The 25,222-nt window shown below is 41.9% G+C and overlaps 1 protein-coding gene across 1 annotated transcript in view; it reads left to right on the top strand.

The window, feature by feature from the left end:
• The window catches only part of LOC126471035 (putative uncharacterized protein DDB_G0290521), a 181,647-nt gene that overhangs the window by 124,985 nt on the left and 31,440 nt on the right, over nt 1-25,222 (top strand). The window contains exon 8 of the mRNA XM_050099101.1: nt 12,873-12,998. Within this exon, the coding sequence (XP_049955058.1) occupies nt 12,873-12,998 (126 nt within the window). The remainder of the gene's footprint in view (nt 1-12,872; nt 12,999-25,222) is intronic.

Consider the following 25,222-nt stretch of genomic DNA (forward strand, 5'->3'; position numbering starts at 1 on the left):
ACACAACTATTTTACTACCATGATCTTCAGTGCCTTTGTAATGAGAACTCAAATTCAGACACTGACAACCGTTTGATTCCATAACTATTCTGGCAGAAAAAGAAGGTGAAATATGCCGTGATGAGTCGTGACAACGCCACTTTTTCCCAAGCATATATTCTTTTTGGCTCATTTGCTTCAAATTATCCATATGGATTTTGCTCATGAAGTATTTTTCTTTTTTTCTTTAGAGAGAGCAACAATTGATAGCAAACTTAAAGGTTTTTGTAAAAATACCTAAAATGTTTTAAAGGATAGATTACTCTTCTCTCTTTCAAGGAAGTATTGCTAGAGATACAATGTGTTTCTGAAAACTCGAATGCACTTGTTGAAAGCTGCACTGTGGGTTCAAATGAGTGGCTTTCTCTCTGCAAGTATTAAATTGATGATCATGAAAGTATTAAATTGATGATCATGAAAGTATTAAATTGATGATCATGAAAGTATTAAATTGATGATCATGAAACTTTCCACTAATGTTTACCAGGAACATGTACAAATTTTCACACACAATTTTATCAAAATCCATTATGGTCATGTGGGAACCTCAAGACCACTTGGCATGGAATGAGCCTGTAGGCATTTGGGAGTGATGCGCTGATCCAGATGGAAGGCACACACAGCTTGAACACCCAGTTTACACAACACTGTGCTACTAATTAACAAGAGAAAGTGCCAAAACAGAATACAAAGACCTTAAAATGACAAAATATATCCCCCTGTAACAGTCAGTTGTTGCTTGTGCTTTTCTGGACAATCTTCAGGTCACTGCAGTCCTTCGGTGTACAGCACAGTTCTGGTATATTTTGCAGGTAAATGTTGAGTGGTTTCTGATAAAATTTTCTGAAATTGAATACATTGTCAGACTTGACAATAAATTTTGAAGATGAAACTTTTACTGAACTCAGTATATTTCAACACTGTCCTATCTATATATCTATGTACATACTCTGCAAGTGACTGTGCAGTGTGTAACAGAGGGTACCATGTACCACCACTAGTCATTTACCTTCCCGTTTAACTCTCAGATATAGAGTGAGGGCAAAAAAACAGCTAATTATGTCTCTGTATGGTCTCTAATTTCTTATATCTTTATGGTCCTTAAACAAAATGTATGTTGGCAATTATGTCTCTGTACAGTCTCTGATTTCTCATAGCTTCATGGTCCTTACATGAAATGTATGTTGGCAGCAGTGGGATTTTTCTGCAATCAGCTTCAAATGCCGGTTCTCTAAATTTTTTTAATAGTGTTCCTCAAAAAGAATGTCACTTTCCCTCCAGGAATTCCCATTTGAGTCCCTGAAACATCTCTGTAACACTTGGATTGTTTGAGCCTACCAGTAACAAAGTTCACAGCCTGCTTCAGTACTGCTTCTATGTCTTCCTTTAATCCGATCCCAAACACTCAAGTAGAACTCAAGAACAGGTCACATTAGTGCCCTATATACAGTCTCCTTTACAGAGTAACCACACTTTTCTAAAATTCTCCCAATAAACCTGTCGGTCATTTGCCAGCCCTACAACAATCCACACATTCTCATTCCATTTCGTATTGCTTTGCAACATTACAACCAGATATTGAAACGATGTGGCTGTATCAAGCAGAATACAAATAATGCTGTATATGAACATAATGAGTTTGTTTTTCCTACTCACCTGTATTAACTTACATTTTTCAACAATTACATCTAGCTGCTGTTCATCACAGTAACCATAAATTTTGTCCATCATCTTGTATCACCCTACAGTCATTCATCTTTGACACGTTCCCATACACGACAGTATCATCAACAAACAACTGCAGATTGCTGCCCACCCTGTCTGCCAGATCATTTATGTGTGCATAAAATAATAGCAGTGCTGTTGCACTTCACTGAGTCACACATACCAATACCTTCGACTCTGGTGAACACTAGTTGTCCAGGACAACGTACTGGGTTCAATTACTTACGAAGCCTTAGAGCCACTCACATATCTGGGAACCTTTACCATATGTTTGTACCTTTGTCAAGTCTGCAATGAGGTACCATGTCAAATATTTCTCCAAAGTTGAGATATATGGAATCTGCTCATTGCCCTTTATCCATAGTTAACTGTATACCATGTGAGAAAAGTCAAGCTGAGATTCATACGAGTGATTCTTTCTAAAAATGCACTGATTTGTGGTCATCAGCTTCTCAGTCTCCAGGAAATTTTTATATTCACAATTAGAATATGTTAAAGAATTCTGCAGCAAATTGATATTAAAGATATTAGTCTGTAATTATCTGGGTCAGTTCTTTTACCCTTCACATATACGGATATCACTTGCACTTTTTACAGTCTCTTGGGACTGCTTCCTGGGTGAGAGATTAATGATAAATGCAAGCTGGGTAAGGGGTTTAGGTAAGGGGTTGGGGTTGGGTTGTTTGTGGGAAGAGGCCAAACTGCGAGGTCATCGGTCTCGTCGGATCAGGGAAGGATGGGGAAGGAAGTCGGCCGTGCCCTTTCAGAGGAACCATCCCAGCATTTGCCTGGAGCGATTTAGGGAAATCACAGAAAACCTAAATCAGGATGGCCAGATGTGGGATTGAACCGTTGTCCTCCTGAATGTGAGTCCACTGCGCCACCTCACTCGGTGCTAGGTAAGGGGCCAATGCCTTAGAGCACTCTTTGTAAAACTAAATTGGGATTCCCTCTCTGCCTGGTGACTTTTGTTTGTAACTCTTTCAGTTGTATGTCTAAACCAAGGACTATTATTGCTGTGTTGTCCGTATGGAACTTGATGCAATGGTCAAACAACAGTATGTTTGTATGATTCTCCTGTGTGAAAGATTTAAAACTTCAGCTTTTGTTTTACTATCTTTGACTAATGCACCAGACTGGTCAGTGACTGGATGGAAGCCTTAGACCCACTTAGCAATTTTATCTAGGACCAGAATTTTCTTGAGTTCTTGGTTAGATCGTTCGCTAAGGTATGGTGACAGTAGTTCTACGCTTCATGCGTAGATCTGCTCACAGGTGCATGAATCTCTCTCAACCTTTGACTGTTGTCATTTGTGCTTTCTCTTTTGAACCAAGTGTGCAACATCCCTTCCTTCCTCACCATTTTCCAAATTTTGTTGTTAAACCATGGTGGGTCTTTTCCATCCTTAATCCTAGGCACATACTTGGCTAGAGCGCAATTTACAATCTGCTTAAACTGCCCACAATTCCTCTACATCCATCTTACTTGAACTAAATGATGTCAGTTCATCTTCAAAGTGAGACACCAACTACTGCTGTTTCTAACAAAAACTCTCTCCTAGCCTTCTTGACTGATTTATTAACTTTCATAAAGATAGTTGTTATGATTAAATCATGATCTCTAATTGCTGTATCTATACTGATGCTATTGAAAAGGTCCAGCCTGTTTGTAGCTACAAGACCTGAGATATTTCCATTGCATTTGGGCTGCTGAACTAGCTGCTCAGGAGATGTTATTGGAAAAAATGTTCAGAAGTACTTCACAAGACTATCAGTATGCACCGTCTGCAATGAATGCATAGACATCAGAGTCAAGGCTTATTAGGTTAAAGTCACCTCTAACTAGTACTGCATGAGCTGGGTATTTACATGCTACTGACTATTGACTTTTTTGAATGACCCTAAGACTGTCACAGCCATATTGGGTGGCCAGTACAAACATGCGACAGTTAACTTGGTTTCACCTAGACCTGTTACATGTGATGAGGTAACTTCCTGTCACACTCAATTTCAACCTCAGTAGAGACAATATTTTTATCAAATGCAATGAGAACTCGCCCTCCTATGCCCTCTAATCTGCCTTTCCGATATACATTCCATGACTTGCTGAATGTCTCAGAGCTTTGCACTTCAGGCTTTAGCCATCTCTCAGTTCTAAGAATAATTTGAGCATGAGATCTTTTCTGGATGCAGTAAATTTGGAAACTTACAGTTCACTAATAAAATTTTGACAACCAGTGTCTTTACTTTAAACACAATCTGGTGTCCCTATCTGTGTTGTTGGAATGTCAGTCATGAACTTAGGTACATGAGATGTGCTATGAGTAGATTATACATATATAATTTGTTGCATAGATACATAGTGAAGAGATCAAAGATGTAGAACAGGGCATAAAACCAGAATACATAATACAATTTTTTGAAAAAAGGTGTACGCTAATGTTCCTTCTACAGATCCTAAGTAAAATGGTGCTCATGGATTTGGAATATTTCAACATTTTTATTCAACAGATAACAACAATCTTGTTATACTTACATGGTTGTGGTATCTGTTCTTTCAGACATGTCCAAAAGAACAGACTCCAGTGATGACCTGCAGCCATCTAGAATGAAATTAAAATTATATGTTAATACCTTCGGCTGCTGACAGGCATTGATATATATCAATGGGGACAGGTGAGAATGTGTGCCCCGACTTGGACTCGAACCTGGGATCTCCTGCTTACATGGCAGATGCTCTATCCATCTGACCCAAGACTAACAGGGTGGCCACCGGTGCCTTTATCTTGGCCTTCGAGGGTGCTGTATTGCCTGAGAAGGTCAAGGTAATGGTTTACCGTTGTGACGTCAAGCCATACGTCCCTCCCACGATGTGGTGCTTCCGGTGCTGGAAGTTTTGGCATATGTCCTCCCGTTGCCAATCCAACGCCACATGTCGAGATTGCGGACGCCCGTCTCATCCTGATTCTCCATGTGTGTCAACTGTGGGAAGCACCACTCTCCATGCTCACCGGATTGCCCCGTTCTTCATAAGGAGCGGAAAATAATGGAATTTAAGACCCTGGACTGGCTTACTTATCGAGAGGCAAAACTGAAATTTGAAAGGTTGTATCCTGTTTCCCTTCGAACATCTTATGCTGCAGCTACGTTATCGTCGCCCTCGTGAGCGGCAGTTGTCACCTCATCTGTGCCACCTTCAGTGAGCCCTCGGGGCCATGCATCTCTGTCTGCCCCCCTAGTGTCTGGGGGCAAGCCTTCCTCTGTTGCCCCCTTAGCAGTTGGGGGCAAACCCTCTTCTGTCGCTCCCCCCACGCTTACTTCGGGAGTACATCTGCTCAAAAACTGGGGGGCTCGATCCCTCCCCCTCCTTCTCCACCGGCGTTGCCTCTGCTGGTTCCTCTCTCGCGGAAGGGGTCCCTCGGGGCTCTCCCTTCCTCCCTTTCTTCTCCTATCCAGCCGGATGTCAGCCAGTGGCTGAAGGTTCCGCCACCTGCTGGTCATAGGGCTTCTGCGTCGTAGTCAGCCTCCGACGCTCCTTCAGAGAAGCTCTCCCAGCTCTCTAACCCTAAGGACAGACACGAGAAGAAGGAACGGAACCTGTCCAAGAATAAGGACGTTCCGGCAGTTTCAGTACCGCCTGGCTCTGGGGATGAGGTGGAGATCCTCGCCTCTGCCACAGATCTCGCCCTCACAGAACCCTCGGAGCCCTTTCCTATGGACACAGCTGACTCTGCCCCAGTGGCGGCAGTTGACTCTGAGGTGCCGTCTGCCTCTTAGTCGCCTTCACGCCCTCCCAGTCCCTTACTGCTTCCATTCTCCAGTGGAATTGCGGCGGTTATTTCCGCCACCTGCCAGAGCTCCGGATGCTTCTGAGTGTTTCCCCTGTTCTCTGCATTGCTCTTCAGGAAACTTGGTTTCCAGCAATGTGGACCCCTGCCCTTCGTGGTTATCGGGGATACTATAAGAACCGCGCTGCCTGCCAACGAGCGTCAGGTGGAGTTTGCCTCTTTGTTCACCACTCTGTCTGTAGCTTGCCAGTACCCCTTCTGATGCCTGTAGGGGCAGTCGCTGTCAGGGTTGAGCTCTCACCGGCTATTACTGTTTGTTCTGTTTACATTCCTCCGGATGGGGAGCTCCCCCGACATGTCTTAGCTGCGCTGCTGGCTCAACTCCTGCCACCATTGCTGCTTCTGGGCGATTTCAATGCCCACAACCCTCTATGGGGTGGGACTGTCTCTGATGACCGCGGTCGTGCCGTGGAGCATGTGTTGGCTCAACTCGACCTTAGCCTCTTGAACACCAGTGCTCCCATGCATTTCAGTGTGGCCCATGGCTCGTTCTCGGCCATCGATCTCTCCCCGACCATGGGGTCATTGGTGTCTCCTTCTTTGTATGCCGACGACTTCTGCATCTCATTTAGCTCAACGACTATGGAAGTCGCCGAACGCAGGCTGCAAGTAGCCATTCGCAAGGCAGCATCATGGGCTCTGACTCATGGTTTTCACTTCTCTGCAGCCAAGACTCGAGTTATGCACTTCTGCAGGCGTTGGATGATCCACCCTCATCCTGAACTTTACCTCGACGGCCACCTCCTTGAAGTGGTGGACACTAGCCACTTCTTAGGACTCGTCTTTGATGCCCGGCTCACATGGGTTCCTCATATTACTCAGCCGAAGCAAAAGTGCTGGCGGCACCTCAACGCCCTCCGCTGCCTGAGCCACACATCTTGGGGTGCAGATCGCTGCACGCTGTTGCGATTGTACAGAGCCCTTGTGCAGTCCAGGCTTGATTATGGGAGCCTGGCCTATGGGTCTGCATCACCCTCAGTGTTGACGTTGTTGGACCCCATACACCATTGTGGGGTTCGGCTTGCAACTGGCGCTTTCCGTACGAGCCCCATGGATAGTCTACTGGTGGAGGCCGGGATTCCCCCACTGCTCGCCGACTATGCTGTCCACGTGCATTGCTCGCCGGGCCATCCCAATCATTGCCTGCTTTTCCCTGCCATGGTCCTCCATCTGCCCGAACGGCGACCTCGGTATGGGCTTTCCATAGCTGTCCGCGTCCAGTCCCCGCTGTCGGAACTGGGGTCATTCCCTCTTCTGCCTCCCTTCCGGTTCCGTGCACCTACACTTCCCTGGTGTTTGCCCCGTCCGTCCGTCCGTCTGGACTTGGCACAGGGACCCAAGGACTCGGTTCCACCTGTGGCCCTCTGTCACTGTTTTCTTGCGCTCCTCGCCTCATTTTCGGGCTGTGAGACTGTCTACACTGATGGTTCCCTGGTTGCTGGTCACACTGCCTGCGCTTTTGCTCACGTTGCCCATGTTGAACAGCGCTCCTTGCCGGCTGGCTGCAGTATTTTTACTGCAGAGCTGGTGGCCATATTGTGCGCTCTTGAGCATCTGCATTCCTGCTCAGGTACGTCCATCGTCATCTGCAGTGACTCCCTGAGCAGCCTCCAGGCCATCGACCGCTGCTATACCTCTTCTCCTCTGGTATCCTCTATTCAGGAGTCTGTTTCCACCATTACCCGCTCTGGTTGTTCGGTGGTCTTTGTTTGGACGCCAGGTCACGTTGGCATCCTGGGGAACGAACGTGTCGACAGGCTGGCCAAAGGGGCGATTGGTGCCCCAGCTATGGAGATCGTGATAAGCAGTTGGTGTTGCACCGTAAGGTGCTTGGGATGCGGACTGATGAGTGGCGTGGCCTGACTTCCCCAAATAAACTGCGGGCTGTTAAGGAGACGACCGATGTGTGGCGGTCCTCCCTGCGGGCTTCTCGCAGGGACTCTGTCGTCCTGTGTCGGCTCCGAATCGGCCATACCTACCTGACGCACGGCCATCTTTTGCGTCAGGAGGATCCCCCCCTGTGTCGGTGTGGGTCCCGGCTGACAGTCACCCACATTTTGTTGGAGTGTCCCCCACTGCGCACCCTCCGGCAGTCTTTTAATCTCCCGGGCACTTTGCCTTTGGTTTTATGCGACGATGCCTCCATGTCCTTTTTATGGTTCCATTTAAGGAGGTCCTGCACCTTTCCCTTTCTGTGTCTCTTGTCCTCGAGTCTCTCATATTTGGTTGCAGATTTTAGTGTGTAGTCGGATGGTTGACTCCCTTTTTTTTTTTGTTCTCGTGGTCAGTCAACCAGTCTCTGGCCATCTTCTTTTCTTCTGTTTCTTTCTGTCTGGTGTTCGTCTGTACTCTTCTTGTCTGTAGTGTTTGTTGCCGCATTTGTGTTCTTTCGGTGCCTGGGGGGGGGGGGGGGGGGGGGAGAGTCTCCTTCCCCTTGGGGTTTTATCTGCTCTGCAAATTTACGTCTCGCCTGTTTTTGGAATGGGGGACTGATGACCTTAGCTGTTTAGTCCCCCTTAAGCATCCCAACAACCACCACCACCGTAGTGTCCCTACCCAACACACTCATTAGTCATGCAGACATTCTTACCAAGTCCCATAAGAGTTCAGGTAATATATGTGCATCTGCACAGGAGGAGGAGGTCGTGGCCAGTATTGCCAGAACTATATACTTTTATGGATATGGTGTCTGTTCTTTCAGATATGTCCGAAAGAATAGACACCATATCCAAATAAGTATATAGTTCTGGCAACACCGGCCATGACCTTCTTCTTCTGTGCAGATGCACACACATTACTGTAACTACTATGGGACTTGGTAAGAATGTCTTCCACAAGTAATGAGTGTGTTGGGTAGGGACACTACGAAAGTAGTGTGTGGACATATAAGGTGACACTGTGGGTCTCACGGGACACGTGCGTGATATAGTTTCTGCAATTGCACTATCCTCTGTGCCCTCAGTGGCTCACATGGATAGAGCATCTGCCATGTAAGCAGAAGATCCCGAGTTCGAGTTCTGGGGGGGGGGGGGGGGGGTGAATTCTCAGTCCAGTCCCTCCCTTAGTTTGCTGTAACATTGTCGAAAGAGGTGTGGTCACTGTAAAAGACAGTTTTGAGCATTGTGCCTGGGGACAAGGCATTTCTTCATCTGGTGATCCCAAAAGATTTGATGGCACATGTACATTCATGGAGTATACAAGGCTCTTGCTGCAGGAAGAACATTGCAAAAACATTTTCAGATCTAGTTCTGCTGAATGATTGAGGTCAATCACCACTAAGGAATCAATATAATCAAGCTGCAGTCACTAGTGTATATAATAAATTGCCTTTGATAAGATAGTCCAACTTATAGAAATATCAGGGTACTTACAGGATCACCCACCCCAATTTCAAATCCTGCTGAATTTTGTTTTATTTTGTGTTGTCTGTGGTGAGTATTATGTGAGGAAATTTCATTCATTCCGTGTGCATGAAAAAGTTATGTTTTAAGCCTTTCTTTACAGATTATAGTTATTGTAATGCTGTATTATAATAATGAATTTCATATTATTTTCATCTAACAAAATACATGCATTTGAAGTGGTAAACTAGAAACATAAAACATGAACATAAAATTTAAAATAACATTTTAAAACAGAAAAAAATTAAAATAAATAATTAGAATAACAATGAATGCTTAAATAGTATAATTAGTATGCTGGAAATACTCGGACAGTACACCTGTATAGGCCTACAGCTTATTTTCCAAAATTGGTATTTCAGAAACCAGTTTTATTACACTAGGATGTATGTGGCATGTGAAACCTCTTTAATCTGTTATGAAAATGTTTTAATTTTTCAAAATTAATGATGGTGAGGTATTTTGCAAAACGTCAGATTATTACGAAAGTTGTTTACACAATTTTCAAGAATTTTGCTTACATTTCAATTTTTTTACAAAAACACATTTTTTATATATCATTGTTTTGAAAATATTTCCTCTTAACCTAATATGCCAAATTAACTTTTGGGTGTTTTTTTACCCTTAAAAGTGAAATTGGGGAAAAACAAAAAAATGTGTACTGCATTATTTAGACCCCTTTACGTACCTATCAGGGTTCATAAAGATCGTTTTGTTAAACCAGGGAATGTTCCCTTGTTAGTCATTCAGTTGTTGTTGCCTCTATCAATGAATATATTGCCAATTCAGCTCATGCAAGTACTTGCTACTTTAGTGGGAAAGTTAATCACTGAAATTAGGTTAAGCATTCTCACCAGCTACTAATGATCCCCCCTATTGTCAGCCTTTGTCAAAAAATTGATAATGAAATCATCCATTATAATGAAATCTTTGGTTCTGGAATACAGGTTGTTTGGCTATTATAGGTACAAAAAAAGGGTGGGTAGAGGACAATGAAACTAGGAAATAATCCTAATAAACAGAGGTCCAGAAACCAATTGTTCCCCTGATAAGCCATATGCGCAGGTGTAGCCACGCCAGTGTTAAATCACTGTTAATGTATATGTCTACATTTATACTGCAGATTTACTGCTGGAATGTTACTGGTAGTTAGTAGAATACATTACTTTCATTGGTGTGAAGGGAAGAATACCTCGAAGCAACCAGTCACAGCTGAAGTTTCGGGCTATGCCAGTAACGTGTGAGCAGCTAGGCTGCAGTGTAAGTATGACCTTATGTTCCAGGTATCAGTTTGCACAGTGAACAATACACACATTGTGCATGTGTCGCAGTAGAAGCTGTTCCTGCAGTTCTTCAGGCACAACTTGCATAAACTTTGCTATAGTAGACTATACCTCTTCTGGGGCTGAAACCAACTTGTTCATTCTAAAGGAGGTTGTAGTTATTTAAGTAACTGATTAGACTATTTTTCATTATTGTTTCTACTATTTTAGAAATGAGACAATATTGAAATTGGTCTCTAGTCTTTTGAATTTTCCTCCAACATTTTGAGCATAGGTAATATTTCAGCTTCCTTAGGCATTTGGGGAAGTAGCCGGAATAGCATGATTAGATAATTATGTTAGCAACTCTTTTATGGTATTTATGAGTTCTTTAAAGACATAAGCTGGGATTTCATCTAGACCTGGCAGTTCCTTTTTTTTAATTGGTGCTCTGCATGCCACTTCTTACTCAGCTGTTGGCAGGAGCACAATTAAGTTTGCTTGCTGGTTCTTGTGAATCCAGTTGTTTTCTCCCTAAGATTTGTCATCTCCCAGTTGATAGTGTTCCGAGGTGCTTTGTTTTAGTTTTCTGCCTTCAGTAATATTTTGTTGTTTGTCAGCTTCTTTGCAGCTAGCAGTACCTTTCTGTACATTTTTCTGTATTTTTCACAAAACTGCAAAAAAGTTGGATCATTTTTTTCCCTTGATTGATGCCAGTTACCTAATAGCTCAAGGAGATTTTTGATACCTTGTCATCCTTAATTTCTTTTTGAAGTTCCAGGGTATACAGTTTTTTTATAATCTTCAAATTGTAATTAAAATAGTGCCATGAATTTATTAGAAATTTTATTTGCATGTTTCCCTCCATACACTCCCTCTCACTTTTTATGTTGTAACTAGGCTGCAGATTTATAGAGATTTGATTTTGAGAAGACCCTTTACAATCATTAAATTTCACTGGCTTTTTAATGTAAATATTTGTTTGTAATGAATGACAGAGATAATGTTAGATTTGAACAACTTTATTGCTTTTGTTCTATTAATATCTGTTACTGTATGGTCCATTATTGAAGAAGATTGTTTATTTAGTTTGGCCAGGCAGTTTACAAGTGGAGGTATGCCCAAACTGCACAGTATATACAGGAAGGTATCACAGACATTATTTGACTTCATTGTATTGATATTAAGTCACAACAGATATTTCTTTTTGTTTCTGGGCTAGATACTGTGCCTAGTCTCTGAGTTTTGAGAAAGCTGTGTATCACCCCATTAGCAGATCAGTACATACAAAATACCATTAATTTTTCTGTCATATTATGTTCTGTTACCTCTACAGTTGATCGTTCAAAATTTTCAACTTCACTTGATACAATGAGGTCATTTCTACCTTTAAATGGAATTCTGTCTCGACTTTGATGTTCCAACCTCCACCTTTTGTGCATGTTTTACTGCAGGAACAGGCCTGCTCCTGTGAGGTTAGAGCTGTATGTCCAGTTTCACTTTGTTTGCACTGGTGTTCAGTAATACATAACATTAAACTGTCCAATGTTTGCAATTCTACTTTCAGTTGCAGAACTTAATTTTTTAGTGATTTAATATTTTTGTGAAAGACTGTTAAACATATGGCTCCACTTATTGTGGTGGTCATCTCTTCTTCATGCCAAAGATTAAAGAGTCATTCAGATGAGGTGGAGGCACATTTTTTTGCCTGTCTGTTACACTAACATTTCAGATACTGTGATTTCAGTTTCGCCTGATGTTACTACCATTTCTTCTTTTGTTGGTGTAGCTCCTGTGTCTTTCTCTGTTGGTGTTGGTGTTGGTGTTAGTGTGTGTGTGCTGTTACAGTTTCGTCTACCTTTGTAGTCATTACTTCAGAGTTACGCACTGCTGCAGCAGCTGCTTTCTTTCGTAGTTGTTACTTCATATTCTAGTGCTGCTGCAGCTTCTTGATAAGTTCGTAGTCAATGGTTTTCCAAAACTATGTTGGCCTTACTTGTGCATAATGCTGTGGAAGTCTCCTTTCTTGTTGGAAGTGCAGTTGTCATAGCTATTATTTCTATAATAAACTCTATTCAGACACACTTTAAACCTCTATCTGAGTAGTGATTTGTCCCTTCTATGCAAATTTGTGCTATATGTGGCTAAGTGGTTTCTGTCTGGATCATCAGTGGAGTGGACTGATAGATTTTCTGTAGATTCTGTTGGCTTTTGGAATTCCTTTGTTCACACAAGGTGATTCATTAAGGTCGTGCTTGTGTGGTATGACTGTAATTATTGCTTTTTCATCGCCTGCTGTACACAGTCTCTCTCGTCAGATACTAGCTGCTGTTTTAAGTTAGTTTCTATACATGTAGTTCATGTCACCTAGTATCACAATATATATATATATATATATATATATATATATATATATATGATTTAAAATACTCTCTCTCTCTCTCTCTCTCTCTCTCTCTCTCTCTCTCTCTCTCTCTAAGATTTAAAGTAGTGCACATGTATTTGTGCTGCTGTATGCCGAGGACATACAGATTTATATTGAATACTTACTTCTGTTAAGGAATAATGTTTGTGCAATACATTGAATTTTCTTTCAGGATGAGAGAAATAGAGAGAGGTTAACCTTGACAGAAGAGGAACAGTTCCTTAGAGACATGGAATTGGCCCGTCGGTTATCCCTCCAGGAAAACTGGCGACGTGTTGCGGGTGATGGAGATTCATCTGTAAGTGAATATAACCATGCAATATATGTACATTCTCCACAAGCCTGATACTTTACTAAAACATATGTTGGGGGCGGGCTGGGGGTGGGGGTGGAGGGACAGTAAGATCATGGTGCAGTCATCTCCAAATTCCAGCCCTCTAAATTATAGTGTTTCTCCAAAAGTGTGTTATCTTCCCTCTGCAGTCAGGCATTAGATATTACACACTTATGCCAGCAGATATCCAATCCTCAAAACTCTTCTTTAACTTGATGATAGCTTGTAGCTCTCTCTGTGATGGGTTTTTAATCTTTTCTAAGCTCTAAAATGATAACTGTATGATTTATTTTTGGGAACAGGAGAAAGTTGCATGGACCATGTCTGGCATCATTACAGTATAGTTTTTGACCAACAATTCATGACCAAGCATAGTGTGAGCAGGTGTGTGACATTTTGAAAAATCCAGGTCTATTTTGCCACAAATATATCTATCTATCTTTTTAATATGTAAATAGTAAGTCTTACTAATTCTCAACCCTTATGGCAAGAACTAATGTGACATTATATATTTAAAATCAAAGAACGCAAGGAGCATAACTCCCCTTCACATATGATCACACTTTTCAAAGCTCCCCTGCCCCTCCCCCCTCTGGTGATTCAAAATTTTACCGCGTGGATGATTAATCTGTTTTTGTTTTTATCCCCCCTTCATCACCTCTTTTTCATCACCTGTTAAATCACATTTCATTTGTCCTGAATTGTTGTTGATTTCATTTAATGATGTCAAAGCAATTTGCATTCACTGCTTTTTTTGTTCAAAATCCCAAAATTCTGGAATAAATTTTGCTCTCACACATTTAATACCAAAAAGTGTGAAAGATCATGGCAAGCACAAATTGGTATGCCAATACCACCAGTGACATCTATGACTGTGATTCAGCTGTTTTTCATCATTATTACTTTCATTTTTCCACGATTTCATTGGTTGATAATGTTTTATGGCATCAAAGACACTAACAATCTTAATCATCAACACAGTTGTCTTCAAAATGATCATAACACTCGGACATTCTTGTCTTATTCATGGGAGACTATTTATTTATTTATTTATTTATTCGTTCATCTGGGAATTACATTAAAAGATACAAAATTTCTCAACATAATACAGTGTAAAATATAGCTCAAAATATTCATACATAGATACATACAGAATATATAAGTATACTTTTATGAGGATAGGACAGGTGATCTCCTGTGGGCTCGATGAAGGGACAATCCTGGTATTTGCCTGAAATAATTTCAGAAAACCATGGAAAACCTAAATCAAAATGGCCGGACAAAGTGTGTCCTTTCAAATATGAGGTCAGTGTCTTAACAGCTGCACAGCTTCATGTCCTCCTTCCTTAGTCCATTTAAAAAACTGAGTCTGCCCCCCCCCCCCCCTCCCCTTTGCCCCTATGATTTAGATGCTGAGTCTGTGAGAATAACAAGACATTACTATCATGCACTATAGATCTTGGCATATCATTTTCATGTGAAAACATTAGGTGTGATCATGTATTGAAGAAACATTCTGTACTCCTGTAAGTAATCTTTAACTGTGTAGTATGTTTTACTTAAGATGAATGTTTTAGCTACCTTTTTTAACAAATGTGTTTCAGTCATCTTTTCCATCTCCTTGAGCAATTTATTATACAACTTTATTCCCTGATAGAAAATGCTATTTTTCAGTTGTTTTATTTTTCCTTCATAGATGTGACTCCAAACTGGTTCTTGTTTCATTGTCATGTATACTAGAAGCATTAGTGAAATACTTACTATTTTTCCTGATATGCGCAATTGATTGGTAGATGCACTCACTTTGTGCAGTAAGGATACCCATTTTTAAACAGTTTTTTCAATGAACTCTACTACTATTTTTAATCATTCATTTATGGTTATTTTCTGCAGTTTAAAAATTTTATCCCTGTTCTGTACATTTGATATACAGAAATGAATCCCGCAGCTATTAATTGAGCACACATTGGAATAATATGTCACAAGAAGACACTGGTTGTTACAAACTGATGATAGACATTCTGTTTGGTACATTTTTGCGAATTCATTTCATGTCGCTTGGCAATTAATATTCATCCCTAAAACATTGTGTTTGTTTCAGACTGTATAGATTTATTACCTATGTTTGATGTGACAGAATTGGATTCGCTCTTCATGCTGAAGTGCATACTGTTTTTATTTATGATCAGTGATGATTTAATACGTACTGCCCAATTGTAAACACCCTTTATTTGCTTCCTCTAATAGGAGTCCTGGTGTTTCCTCAGTGACTATGGTGTTGCTGTCATCAGCAGAGAAGACTTTTTCCTCCATATCTTACATTGTCTGGAAAGTCACTGATATAAATGATGTACTAAGAGGAATGGTCAATATTCAGGAATACAACAGTAATGGTCTTCAGAAGCAAAAATGTCAGGTAAACATGAACTCTAAAATGTATACCTTAATAGCTATGAGCACTTCTTCAGTAGAAAAATGTTTTTTCACAATAGTGAAGATGGAAAAAGTGTTCATAGCTCCTAAGGTATGCGTTTTACAGCCAATGTTTACTAGACATTTTTACTTAAAATGATCATTCCTGTCATATCCCTGAATATTGACCCTTCCTCGAGGGACATCCCTTATATTAAGAACAGAACTGGACCCAATACACTGCCCTAAGGAATAACTGCATTAATGTAATTCTTGCTGTTTTTTACTTTTTGTACTAACAATTTATCGTCAGCATGTGTGTGAACTCTCCCTACTTTCTGCACCCAAATTTTCAGGTAAAACTGTAACCACTTATTTGCTATTTCTCTTACATCTACTGCTTCTAGCTTGTTAAGTAATATCCTATGGTCAACACTCTCAAAAGCCTTGGAAAAGTCGAAAAGTATACCTGTATTGTAATCATCGTTGTGAAGATATTTGAATACCACTTTGGAAACAAAACTATGCTTTATTAAAAATGATGTCTTTAGTCATATAATTCATTACATTGGCCTTCATAAGTGATTTGAACTACTTGCTACAGTACCTTTCTTTAGTAAGGGCACGACTTGTGTGTGCTTTAAGTACTCTGGAAAAATATCTCGGTTGAAGGACTCATTTATTACTTTGTTAATTAGGCTTTCATTCTGCATATGCACACCTTTGGAACAGAGACTGGAACCTTATCTCTGCCTGTTGACCTTTTTTCTACATTGGCTTTGTGACTTAAAGTGCTGTTCTGGGGAAACTTCATTGTGCTTGCTGCGTAAGCCATTGTGGGTGCTACATGTATTTTAGGAAAATTTTATTGCAGCTTCTATGCACTACCAGAGGAACAGTAATTTACAAAATTTGCCAATACCTAATGAGTTTTTATTATTTTAACCCCATCTTTGAAGTGTAAGTTGTTACACTTGTCTGAATTCTCACATTTCCAGTTGCAGGATTTATGAAACCCAATACTACTTGGCTTTCATTTTCTGCATTATATACTGTTTGGTCATTGATTGATTTTTTTTTTCACTTAGCAATATCCTCCTGTATATGTTTTATGTCTATGATAGTAATCTGGGAACCATGGTTTGTTGTAGTGTTACAGTAAAATATTGAGAAATTTAAGTGTATTGGAGGACTTTCTTATACCCACAATTATCCAACTCCTTAGCTGCTGCTGTTGAAATACCTACTTTTTGGAAATGTCTCCTCAAAAATCAGTTTAAGTGATCTGCAGAATTTAGAGAATTTGGCCTCTACTTTGTTTCCTGTATAAACTTCTTCCCAAGTTTTATTTGCCGATGGCCTAGAAAAATTGTGTATTTTACGTACTGATCAGATCCATAGTTGAGTGAGTTCTATCAACCTTGTCTTCACCTTTATTATCTGATGGTAATGATTAGAAAGACAAAGATCTCTTACAAATACTTCACTATTTCCCAGCCAGTATCTAGAAGTACACGGTCTAAGACTGACACTGAACTTTTTTATACCCTAGTAAGTGTTTACCATTTGTGGCATAGCAGAAGTGCTCAAAATACTTAGGAAGATTCTGCTAATTTAACCCTTAACTTCTGTGTTAGCTCTCATGTCTCAACATACTATTACATTAGTAAAAAAATGTGATTCCAGTCATCTGTATTAATTTATTATGCAATCAGTTTGTCATTAACAGACCATCTTCAGGTGTCTACATACAATGAAAAATCATAAGATGATACAATAAGTCATTACAAAAAAATAATGCATATAGCACTCACCATTCATAATGTATTGAGAACTTAAAATGTGAAATCAAAGTCGGACAACTCGTAATCCCTATCAGCCATCGTGGCATAAGACAATCTCTCCAGTTGACAATAATATAGTGTCCATTATTCTGTGGCAAAAACATTTTATAGTAATCATGTAACATTTGATTCTCACAAGGGAAACTCCCCATTGCACCCCTCTTAGATTTAGTGGTAAGATGGCCCTGTGGATAGCCCATCAAACACTGAATACAGATCAAGCGTGAAAACGGCGGTCTACTGAACTGTAAAAAAGAAGAAGAATTGAACCAGTGAATGGCCCAAGCTCAAGATCTGCAACATCTGGTGAATATGTATAGCCACCGTGCCATTGTTCCATAGCCATGGTTTTGGACTGCAAAGGAGGAGATCTGTGTTCAAATTATCTCATGCCCCCACCCACTTCCCCACCCCCCTACCCCACAAAATTATGAACTGTCCATCCGGTCATTGACAAGTCTGTTCTTCGCTGTATTCAAATTTGTGTCTGTGTCATGGTGTAACATCCGTTTGCAACAGTAAGGTGTAAGGAAGGGACTTCCAGATGTATGTACCTCCTATTTGTTACACACAAGTACCACATTATGAGTCTTGCATTCCAATTTGGAAGTTTTGAATCTTAAATTCCTTTGTTGTAACATAGTTCACACCCATTTATTTGTTTTCTTTTCTGTGAGAGGTCCATGCTGCATCTCGCCTGCTGTCACTATTCATCACAATTACTTGCGACGGTAATATATTCTTGTCACATGACTCGTAGTCTATAACTAATGTATAGTATGGCAATTGCCAAGATTATGGGAGGAGAACACACACATCAGTGACTGGATGGAAAATACATGAATTTGTGAAATAAAAGGGGATACAAGGAGATTTGAACACAAATCTTCCACACCATGGGCCAACGCAGTGAAATCACAACTGCAACACTGCAGCTATAGAATTTCACTTCATGTTGCAGATCTTGAGCTTGGACCATTCACTGTTTTGATTTTGCTTCTTTTTTCACCATTCAGTCCACCTTCTTCCTGTTTTTATGTTTGATCAGTTTTCAGTTTTTGATGGGCTATCTATTGGGCCATTTTACCATTAAATCGGAGGGGAATTGGGGGGGGGGGGGGGGGGGCTGCAAAGAGTTGTTTTCCTTCTTGTTTTCCTTTTCTGTAACAAATGTCAACTGTTAGTCTGTTATGAAGAGAGTATAATGCATAACCAAAGAGTGGTCTGTAATTTTAAATCACAGATACTACTCAACGTGGGGTATGTTAATATCATTGAATCAGTAACAAAGTAAAGAGGAGAATGAAGACAGAAAATACCTTACGTATGACCTATTGTTATAGTAAATTATAAAGTGGTAGTATAGTAAATTACAAAATGTTGAAGTAGAATGAACATCACCATCTTGACAACCAATAACCTTAAGTAAACAACTTACAAAGCATCATATTATCAGTCTTACTTCATCTATATAAAATACAGTCAGTAGTAGCTTAATAGTGATCTATGTAGCCTAAAACTGAGTTAAACATCTGAGGAGAATGACATTTGAATAGCCATGTACTGAAAGTGAACCTAGCATATGAATGTACAGATCTTGTAAAATCAATGTGTATTCAGTCTATTAATATAAAAATAGCACTACTGCAAATTTTGAGCAGCCCTCAGATTGTTGGCAGCTGATGCTGTCATTTGCTGCCCAGTAAAGTCATAAGCAGATAAAAACAATTTAGAAAAGATATTTATATGATTCAAGAAGTGGCTGTTAACTCTGTATAAGGAAAGGTGTGAGGTCATCCAAATAGTACTGAACAGAGTTGTTAAATTTTGGCTACATAATAAATCACACAAATCTAAATGCTGTGAATTGAACTAGATAATTAGGGATTGCAGTTATGGACAACTTGAACTAAAACAGTAACATAGATAATTTTGCATGGAAAGTGAACCAAAGGTGGTGTTTTATTGCCAGAACACTTAGAAGATGCAACAGCTCTACTAAAAAGACTGCCTATGTTAGGCTTGCCTATCCATCCTCTTCTTGCGTATGGCTGCACCGTGTGGGATCCACTTCAGATAGGACTGATGCAAGTCAGTGAAAAAGTACAGAGGAAGACAGCTCATTTTGTATTATTGGGAAATAGGGGAGTGTGTGTCATGGATATGATAGGTGAATTTGGGTGACAACCATTCAAATTAAGGTGTTTCTTGTTGCAGCTAGATCTTTTCATGAAATTTCAATCACCAACTTTCTCCTCCAAATATGAAAAAAAATTTTTTTGATGCCAGCCTACATAGGAGGAAATGATCACTGTAATAAGTATGAAACTATAGCTTACATAGAAAATTTAAGTATTCATTTTTCCTGCATGATGTTAAGAGTGTCAAACGGTACAGAAATAGTCTGAAGATGGTTAGATGAAACCTCTGCCAGACACTAAGTGTAGACTATGTAGATATACAGGCTGTTACAAAAAGGTACGGCCAAACTTTCAGGAAACATTCCTCACACACAAATAAAGAAAAGATGTTATGCGGACATGTGTCCGGAAACGCTTAATTTCCATGTTAGAGCTCATTTTAGTTTTGTCAGTATGTACTGTACTTCCTCAATTCACCGCTAGTTGGCCCAATTGAAGGAAGGTAATGTTGACTTCGGTGTTTGTGTTGACATGCGACTCATTGCTCTACAGTACTAGCATCAAGCACATCAGTATGTAGCATCAACAGGTTAGTGTTCATTATGAACGTGGTTTTGCAGTCCGTGCAATGTTTACAAATGCGGAGTTGGCAGATGCCCATTTGATGTATGGATTAGTATGGGGCAATAGCCGTGGTGCGGTATGTTTGTATCGAGACAGATTTCCAGAACAAAGGTGTCCCGACAGGAAGACGTTCGAAGCAATTGATCGGTGTCTTAGGGAGCACAGAACAATACAGGCTATGAGTCAGGACTGAAGAAGATCTAGAACGACGAGGACACCTGCAATGGACAAGGCAATTCTTCGTGCAGTTGACGATAACCTTAATGTCAGCATCAGAGAAGTTGCTGCTGTACAAGGTAACGTTGACCACGTCACTACGGGAGAACCAGTTGGTTCCATACCATGTACAGCGTGTGCAGGCACTATCAGCAGCTGATTGGCCTCCAATGGTACACTTCTGCGAATGGTTCATCCAACAATGTGTCAATCCTCATTTCAGTGCAAATGTTCTCTTTACGGATGAGGCTTCATTCTAACATGATCAAATTGTAAATTTTCATGATCAACATGTGTGGGCTGACGAGAATCTGCACGCAATTGTGCAATCACGTCATCAACACAGATTTTCTGTGAACGTTCAGGCAGGCATTGTTGGTGATGCCTTGATTGGGCCCCATGTTCTTCCACCTACGCTCAATGGAGCACGTTATCATGATTTCATATGGGATACTCTACCTGTGCTGCTAGAACATGTGCCTTTACAAGTACGACACAACATGTGGTTCATGCACGATGGAGCTCCTGCACATTTCAGTCGAAGTGTTCATACGCTTCTCAACAACAGATTCAGTGACTGATGGATTGGTAAAGGTGGACCAATTCCATGGCCTCCACGCTCTCCTGACCTCAACCCTCTTGACTTTCATTTATGGGGGCATTTGAAAGCTCTTGTCTACGCAACCCCGGTACCAAATGTAGAGACTCTTCGTGCTCGTATTGTGGACGGCTGTGATACAATACGCCATTCTCCAGGGCTGCATCAGGGATTCCATGTGATGGAGGGTGGATGCAATTATCCTCACTAACGGAGGACATTTTGAACATTTCCTGTAACAAAGTGTTTGAAGTCATGCTGGTACGTTCTGTTGCTGTGTGTTTCCATTCCATGATTAATGTGATTTGAAGAGAAGTAATAAAATGAGCTCTAACATGGAAAGTAAGCATTTGCAGACACATGTCCACATAACATATTTTCTTTTTCTGTGTGAGAGGAATGTTTCCTGAAAGTTTGGCCGTACCTTTTTGTTACACCCTGTATAACAATGAGTGGTAGCTACTTCTGCATCACTCAGCATTGCTAATACAGGCATAACTGAAATGGTTTGAGATGCGAAAACAAAGTGAAAAAGTATCGTAGGGTTTTCATTAAAATACCATCACTATAGATGATACATTAAATGCCTAATTCGTGCTTAGTGTAAAAAAAATATTGTGTGGTATCTGTTGGATGAAGTATATGTGGATTTGTAGTGCAAACAGTTATCAGGGTAAAAAAAAAAATTAAAAAAAAAATAAAAAAAAATAAAAAAACAGAACGTAAGGTTACATTCCTTACTGTCTCATCATCTATGTTATGATACCAACTTAAAACAAAATGTTTGTGAGCAGAGGCCTCTAATGTTTTAAGAATATCACATTCGTGAAATCTTCTCGGGTGATCAGCCGAGTAAAGGCGTCGTCTTCTCACAACGTTTCGAAGGGTTTCGTACCCATCATCTTCAAGCGAAGTGTCGAGATGCTGTGTTGCGCGGTCCTATAAAGGCTCCTGGACGAGTGACTGATTCCGGGCGCCGACCAATCAGGTACCTGCGGAAACGGCCGCCGCGCCAGTGGTGGAGGGTTCACGGCGCGGACCGGGCGTCGAGTCCCTGCCGGTTCCTAATACGTCTGTGGCCGCTACCGTCTTCGTGCCGGAGCGTTCTCTTCTAATTTTAGTTATTGCGGGATTCCAAGCTGTACTAAGTTGGAAACCAGTGTCTCGATTGATCAGGTTGCTGTTCAACCGAATTTCTACAGCCTCTTTGAAAACTGAATCCCAAAATCCTTTAGCGTCACACAGCTTCTTCGTACCCTCAAAGAGGAAGGTGTGTCCTTCGTTAAGGCTATGTTCCGCTACCGCCGATTTTTCTGTCTGACCAAGGCGTACATTTCTAATGTGTTCCGAGCGCCTCTGCGTGATGCAGCGCTGCGTTTGTCCGATGTATTTCGTACCACATTCACATTCAATACTGTATACGCCCAGAGTCTGCAGTCCTAGGTGGTCTTTGACTGAGCCAAGTATGTCCTTAATTTTACTTGGGGCATGAAAAATTGTCTTGATGTTGTGTTTCTCCAGAATGCGGGCAATCTTGGCTGTTGGCGGTCCCGCGTATGGTAGAAATGCCAGGCATCTGGTCTCATCTTCTTCTTCTGGTGTGTCTACCTTCCTGCTCTTGTGTAGGGCGCGCGAGATTTGCGTCTCATTATAACCGTTGCTGCGGAAGGTCTTCCTTAGGTGTTGTAACTCTGCAGGTAGGCTGTCATCATCACAGATAGACTTGGCCCTGTGCACAAGTGTGTTAAGCACTGAGTTGCGTTGTGCTGGGTGGTGGCAACTCTGTGCATGAAGGTATAAATCCGTATGTGTCTTCTTCCTATACACAGCGTGACCCAAGGTGCCATCAGGGTGCCTCTTGATTAGAATGTCAAGGAAGGGCAAGCTTCCGTTTTCTTCCACCTCCATGGTGAATTGTATGTTGCTGTGTATGCTGTTGAGATGTCGCAGGAAGTCTTGCAGGTTCTCTCTGCCATGTGGCCACACGACAAAAGTGTCATCCACATATCTGTAGAAGGCTTTAGGTTTCAATGGGGCGGTGTCCAGGGCTATGTCTTCAAAGTGCTCCATGTAAAGATTAGCGATGCCTGGAGCTAAGGGGGACCCCATGGCTACACCATCCACTTGTTCATAAAATTTGCCTCCACACTTGAAGTAGGTGTTTGTTAACACACGCCGGAACAGCTTTATTGTGTCCTCACTAAAGCGTGTTTCGAGCAGCGCTAGGGAGTCTTCCAGCGGTACTCGTGTGAAGAGTGAGGTGACGTCAAAGCTGACAAGAAGATCTTCTTTATCCAGGCGAAAGCCTTGTAGTACCTTCACAAACTCCGCCGAGTTCTTGACATGGTGCTCACAGTGACCCACGATCGGTTTGAGCAGTTGTGCTAGGTACTTGGCTAAACCATATGTCGGTGAGTTGATGGTGCTCAATATGGGTCGCAATGGAACTCCGTCTTTGTGGGTCTTAGGGAGCCCATATAGCCGTGGTGGTGCTGGTGCTCTGGGGTACAGCTTCCTGATGACGTCCTTTTCCAGTCCAGATTCATTGAGCAAGGTGATGGTCTTGCGAGTCACGGAAGCTGTCGTGTCCTTGCCCAGTTGCTTGTAGGCAGTATCTTGTAGCAGTGAGTTTATCTTCTGCCAATAATCTTCTTTCCTCAGTATCACCGTGGCATTGCCTTTGTCAGCAGCTAGAACGACAGTGTCCTCATCCTCACGTAGGGCCTTAAGAGCCTTCCATTCAGCAGACATTATGTTGTTCTTGGGCATTTTTGGCTTCTCCAGGACCCTGCACGTCTCTCCCCTAACTTCCTCAGCTGCCTCCGTAGGGAGGCCGCGCACGGCTTGCTCGATGCTGCTGATAATGTCTCGCTTAGGTAGTGTCCTGGGTACTGGAGCAAAATTAAGTCCTCTCGACAGCACTGATATTGTGGTCTCATCCAGTCCTTTGCCTGCCAGATTGATGACAGTCTTGGCATTGGTTGTGTGGTCGGCATGTTGCCGGGCTCCAGACAGTCTGGTGAGCTTGCCACATTGTTTTTCCGTGGCTTTTCTCTTGTGGATCTCACTGCTTGCATATGTGTTTCCGTCGATCCACTCCCATGTGTGTGGTGGGAGATAGGATGCCAATCGAAGGTGTTGAGTAAGCCAACTTGCGACACCCTGTGAGGACGACAAGATCCAGACGCATACTACAACGAGCCGGTGCGGCCCTGGTGCGCGAACACATACGGGTCACCAGGCAGGAGTTAGATAAGAATGCAAGGATGCTGCTTACTCAACACCTTCGATTGGCATCCTATCTCCCACCACACACATGGGAGTGGATCGACGGAAACACATATGCAAGCAGTGAGATCCACAAGAGAAAAGCCACGGAAAAACAATGTGGCAAGTTCACCAGACTGTCTGGAGCCCGGCAACATGCCGACCACACAACCAATGCCAAGACTGTCATCAATCTGGCAGTCAAAGAACTGGACGAGACCACAATATCAGTGCTGTCGAGAGGACTTAATTTTGCTCCAGTACCCAGGACACTACCTAAGCGAGACATTATCAGCAGCATTGAGCAAGCCGTGCGCGGCCTCCCTACGGAGGCAGCTGAGGAAGTTAGGAGAGAGACGTGCAGGGTCCTGGAGAAGCCAAAAATGCCCAAGAACAACATAATGTCTGCTGAATGGAAGGCTCTTAAGGCCCTACGTGAGGATGAGGACACTGTCGTTCTAGCTGCTGACAAAGGCAATGCCACGGTGATACTGAGGAAAGAAGATTATTGGCAGAAGATAAACTCACTGCTACAAGATACTGCCTACAAGCAACTGGGCAAGGACACGACAGCTTCCGTGACTCGCAAGACCATCGCCTTGCTCAATGAATCTGGACTGGAAAAGGACATCATCAGGAAGCTGTACCCCAGAGCACCAGCACCACCACGGCTATATGGGCTCCCTAAGATCCACAAAGACGGAGTTCCATTGCGACCCATATTGAGCACCATCAACTCACCGACATATGGTTTAGCCAAGTACCTAGCACAACTGCTCAAACCGATCGTGGGTCACTGTGAGCACCATGTCAAGAACTCGGCGGAGTTTGTGAAGGTACTACAAGGCTTTTGCCTGGATAAAGAAGATCTTCTTGTCAGCTTTGACGTCACCTCACTCTTCACACGAGTACCGCTGGAAGACTCCCTAGCGCTGCTCGAAACACGCTTTAGTGAGGACACAAGAAAGCTGTTCCAGTATGTGTTAACAAACACCTACTTCAAGTGTGGAGGCAAATTTTATGAACAAGTGGATGGTGTAGCCATGGGGTCCCCCTTAGCTCCAGGCATCGCTAATCTTTACATGG

This window comes from Schistocerca serialis, chromosome 3, assembly GCF_023864345.2.
Source record: "Schistocerca serialis cubense isolate TAMUIC-IGC-003099 chromosome 3, iqSchSeri2.2, whole genome shotgun sequence".
NCBI lineage: Eukaryota > Metazoa > Arthropoda > Insecta > Orthoptera > Acrididae > Schistocerca > Schistocerca serialis.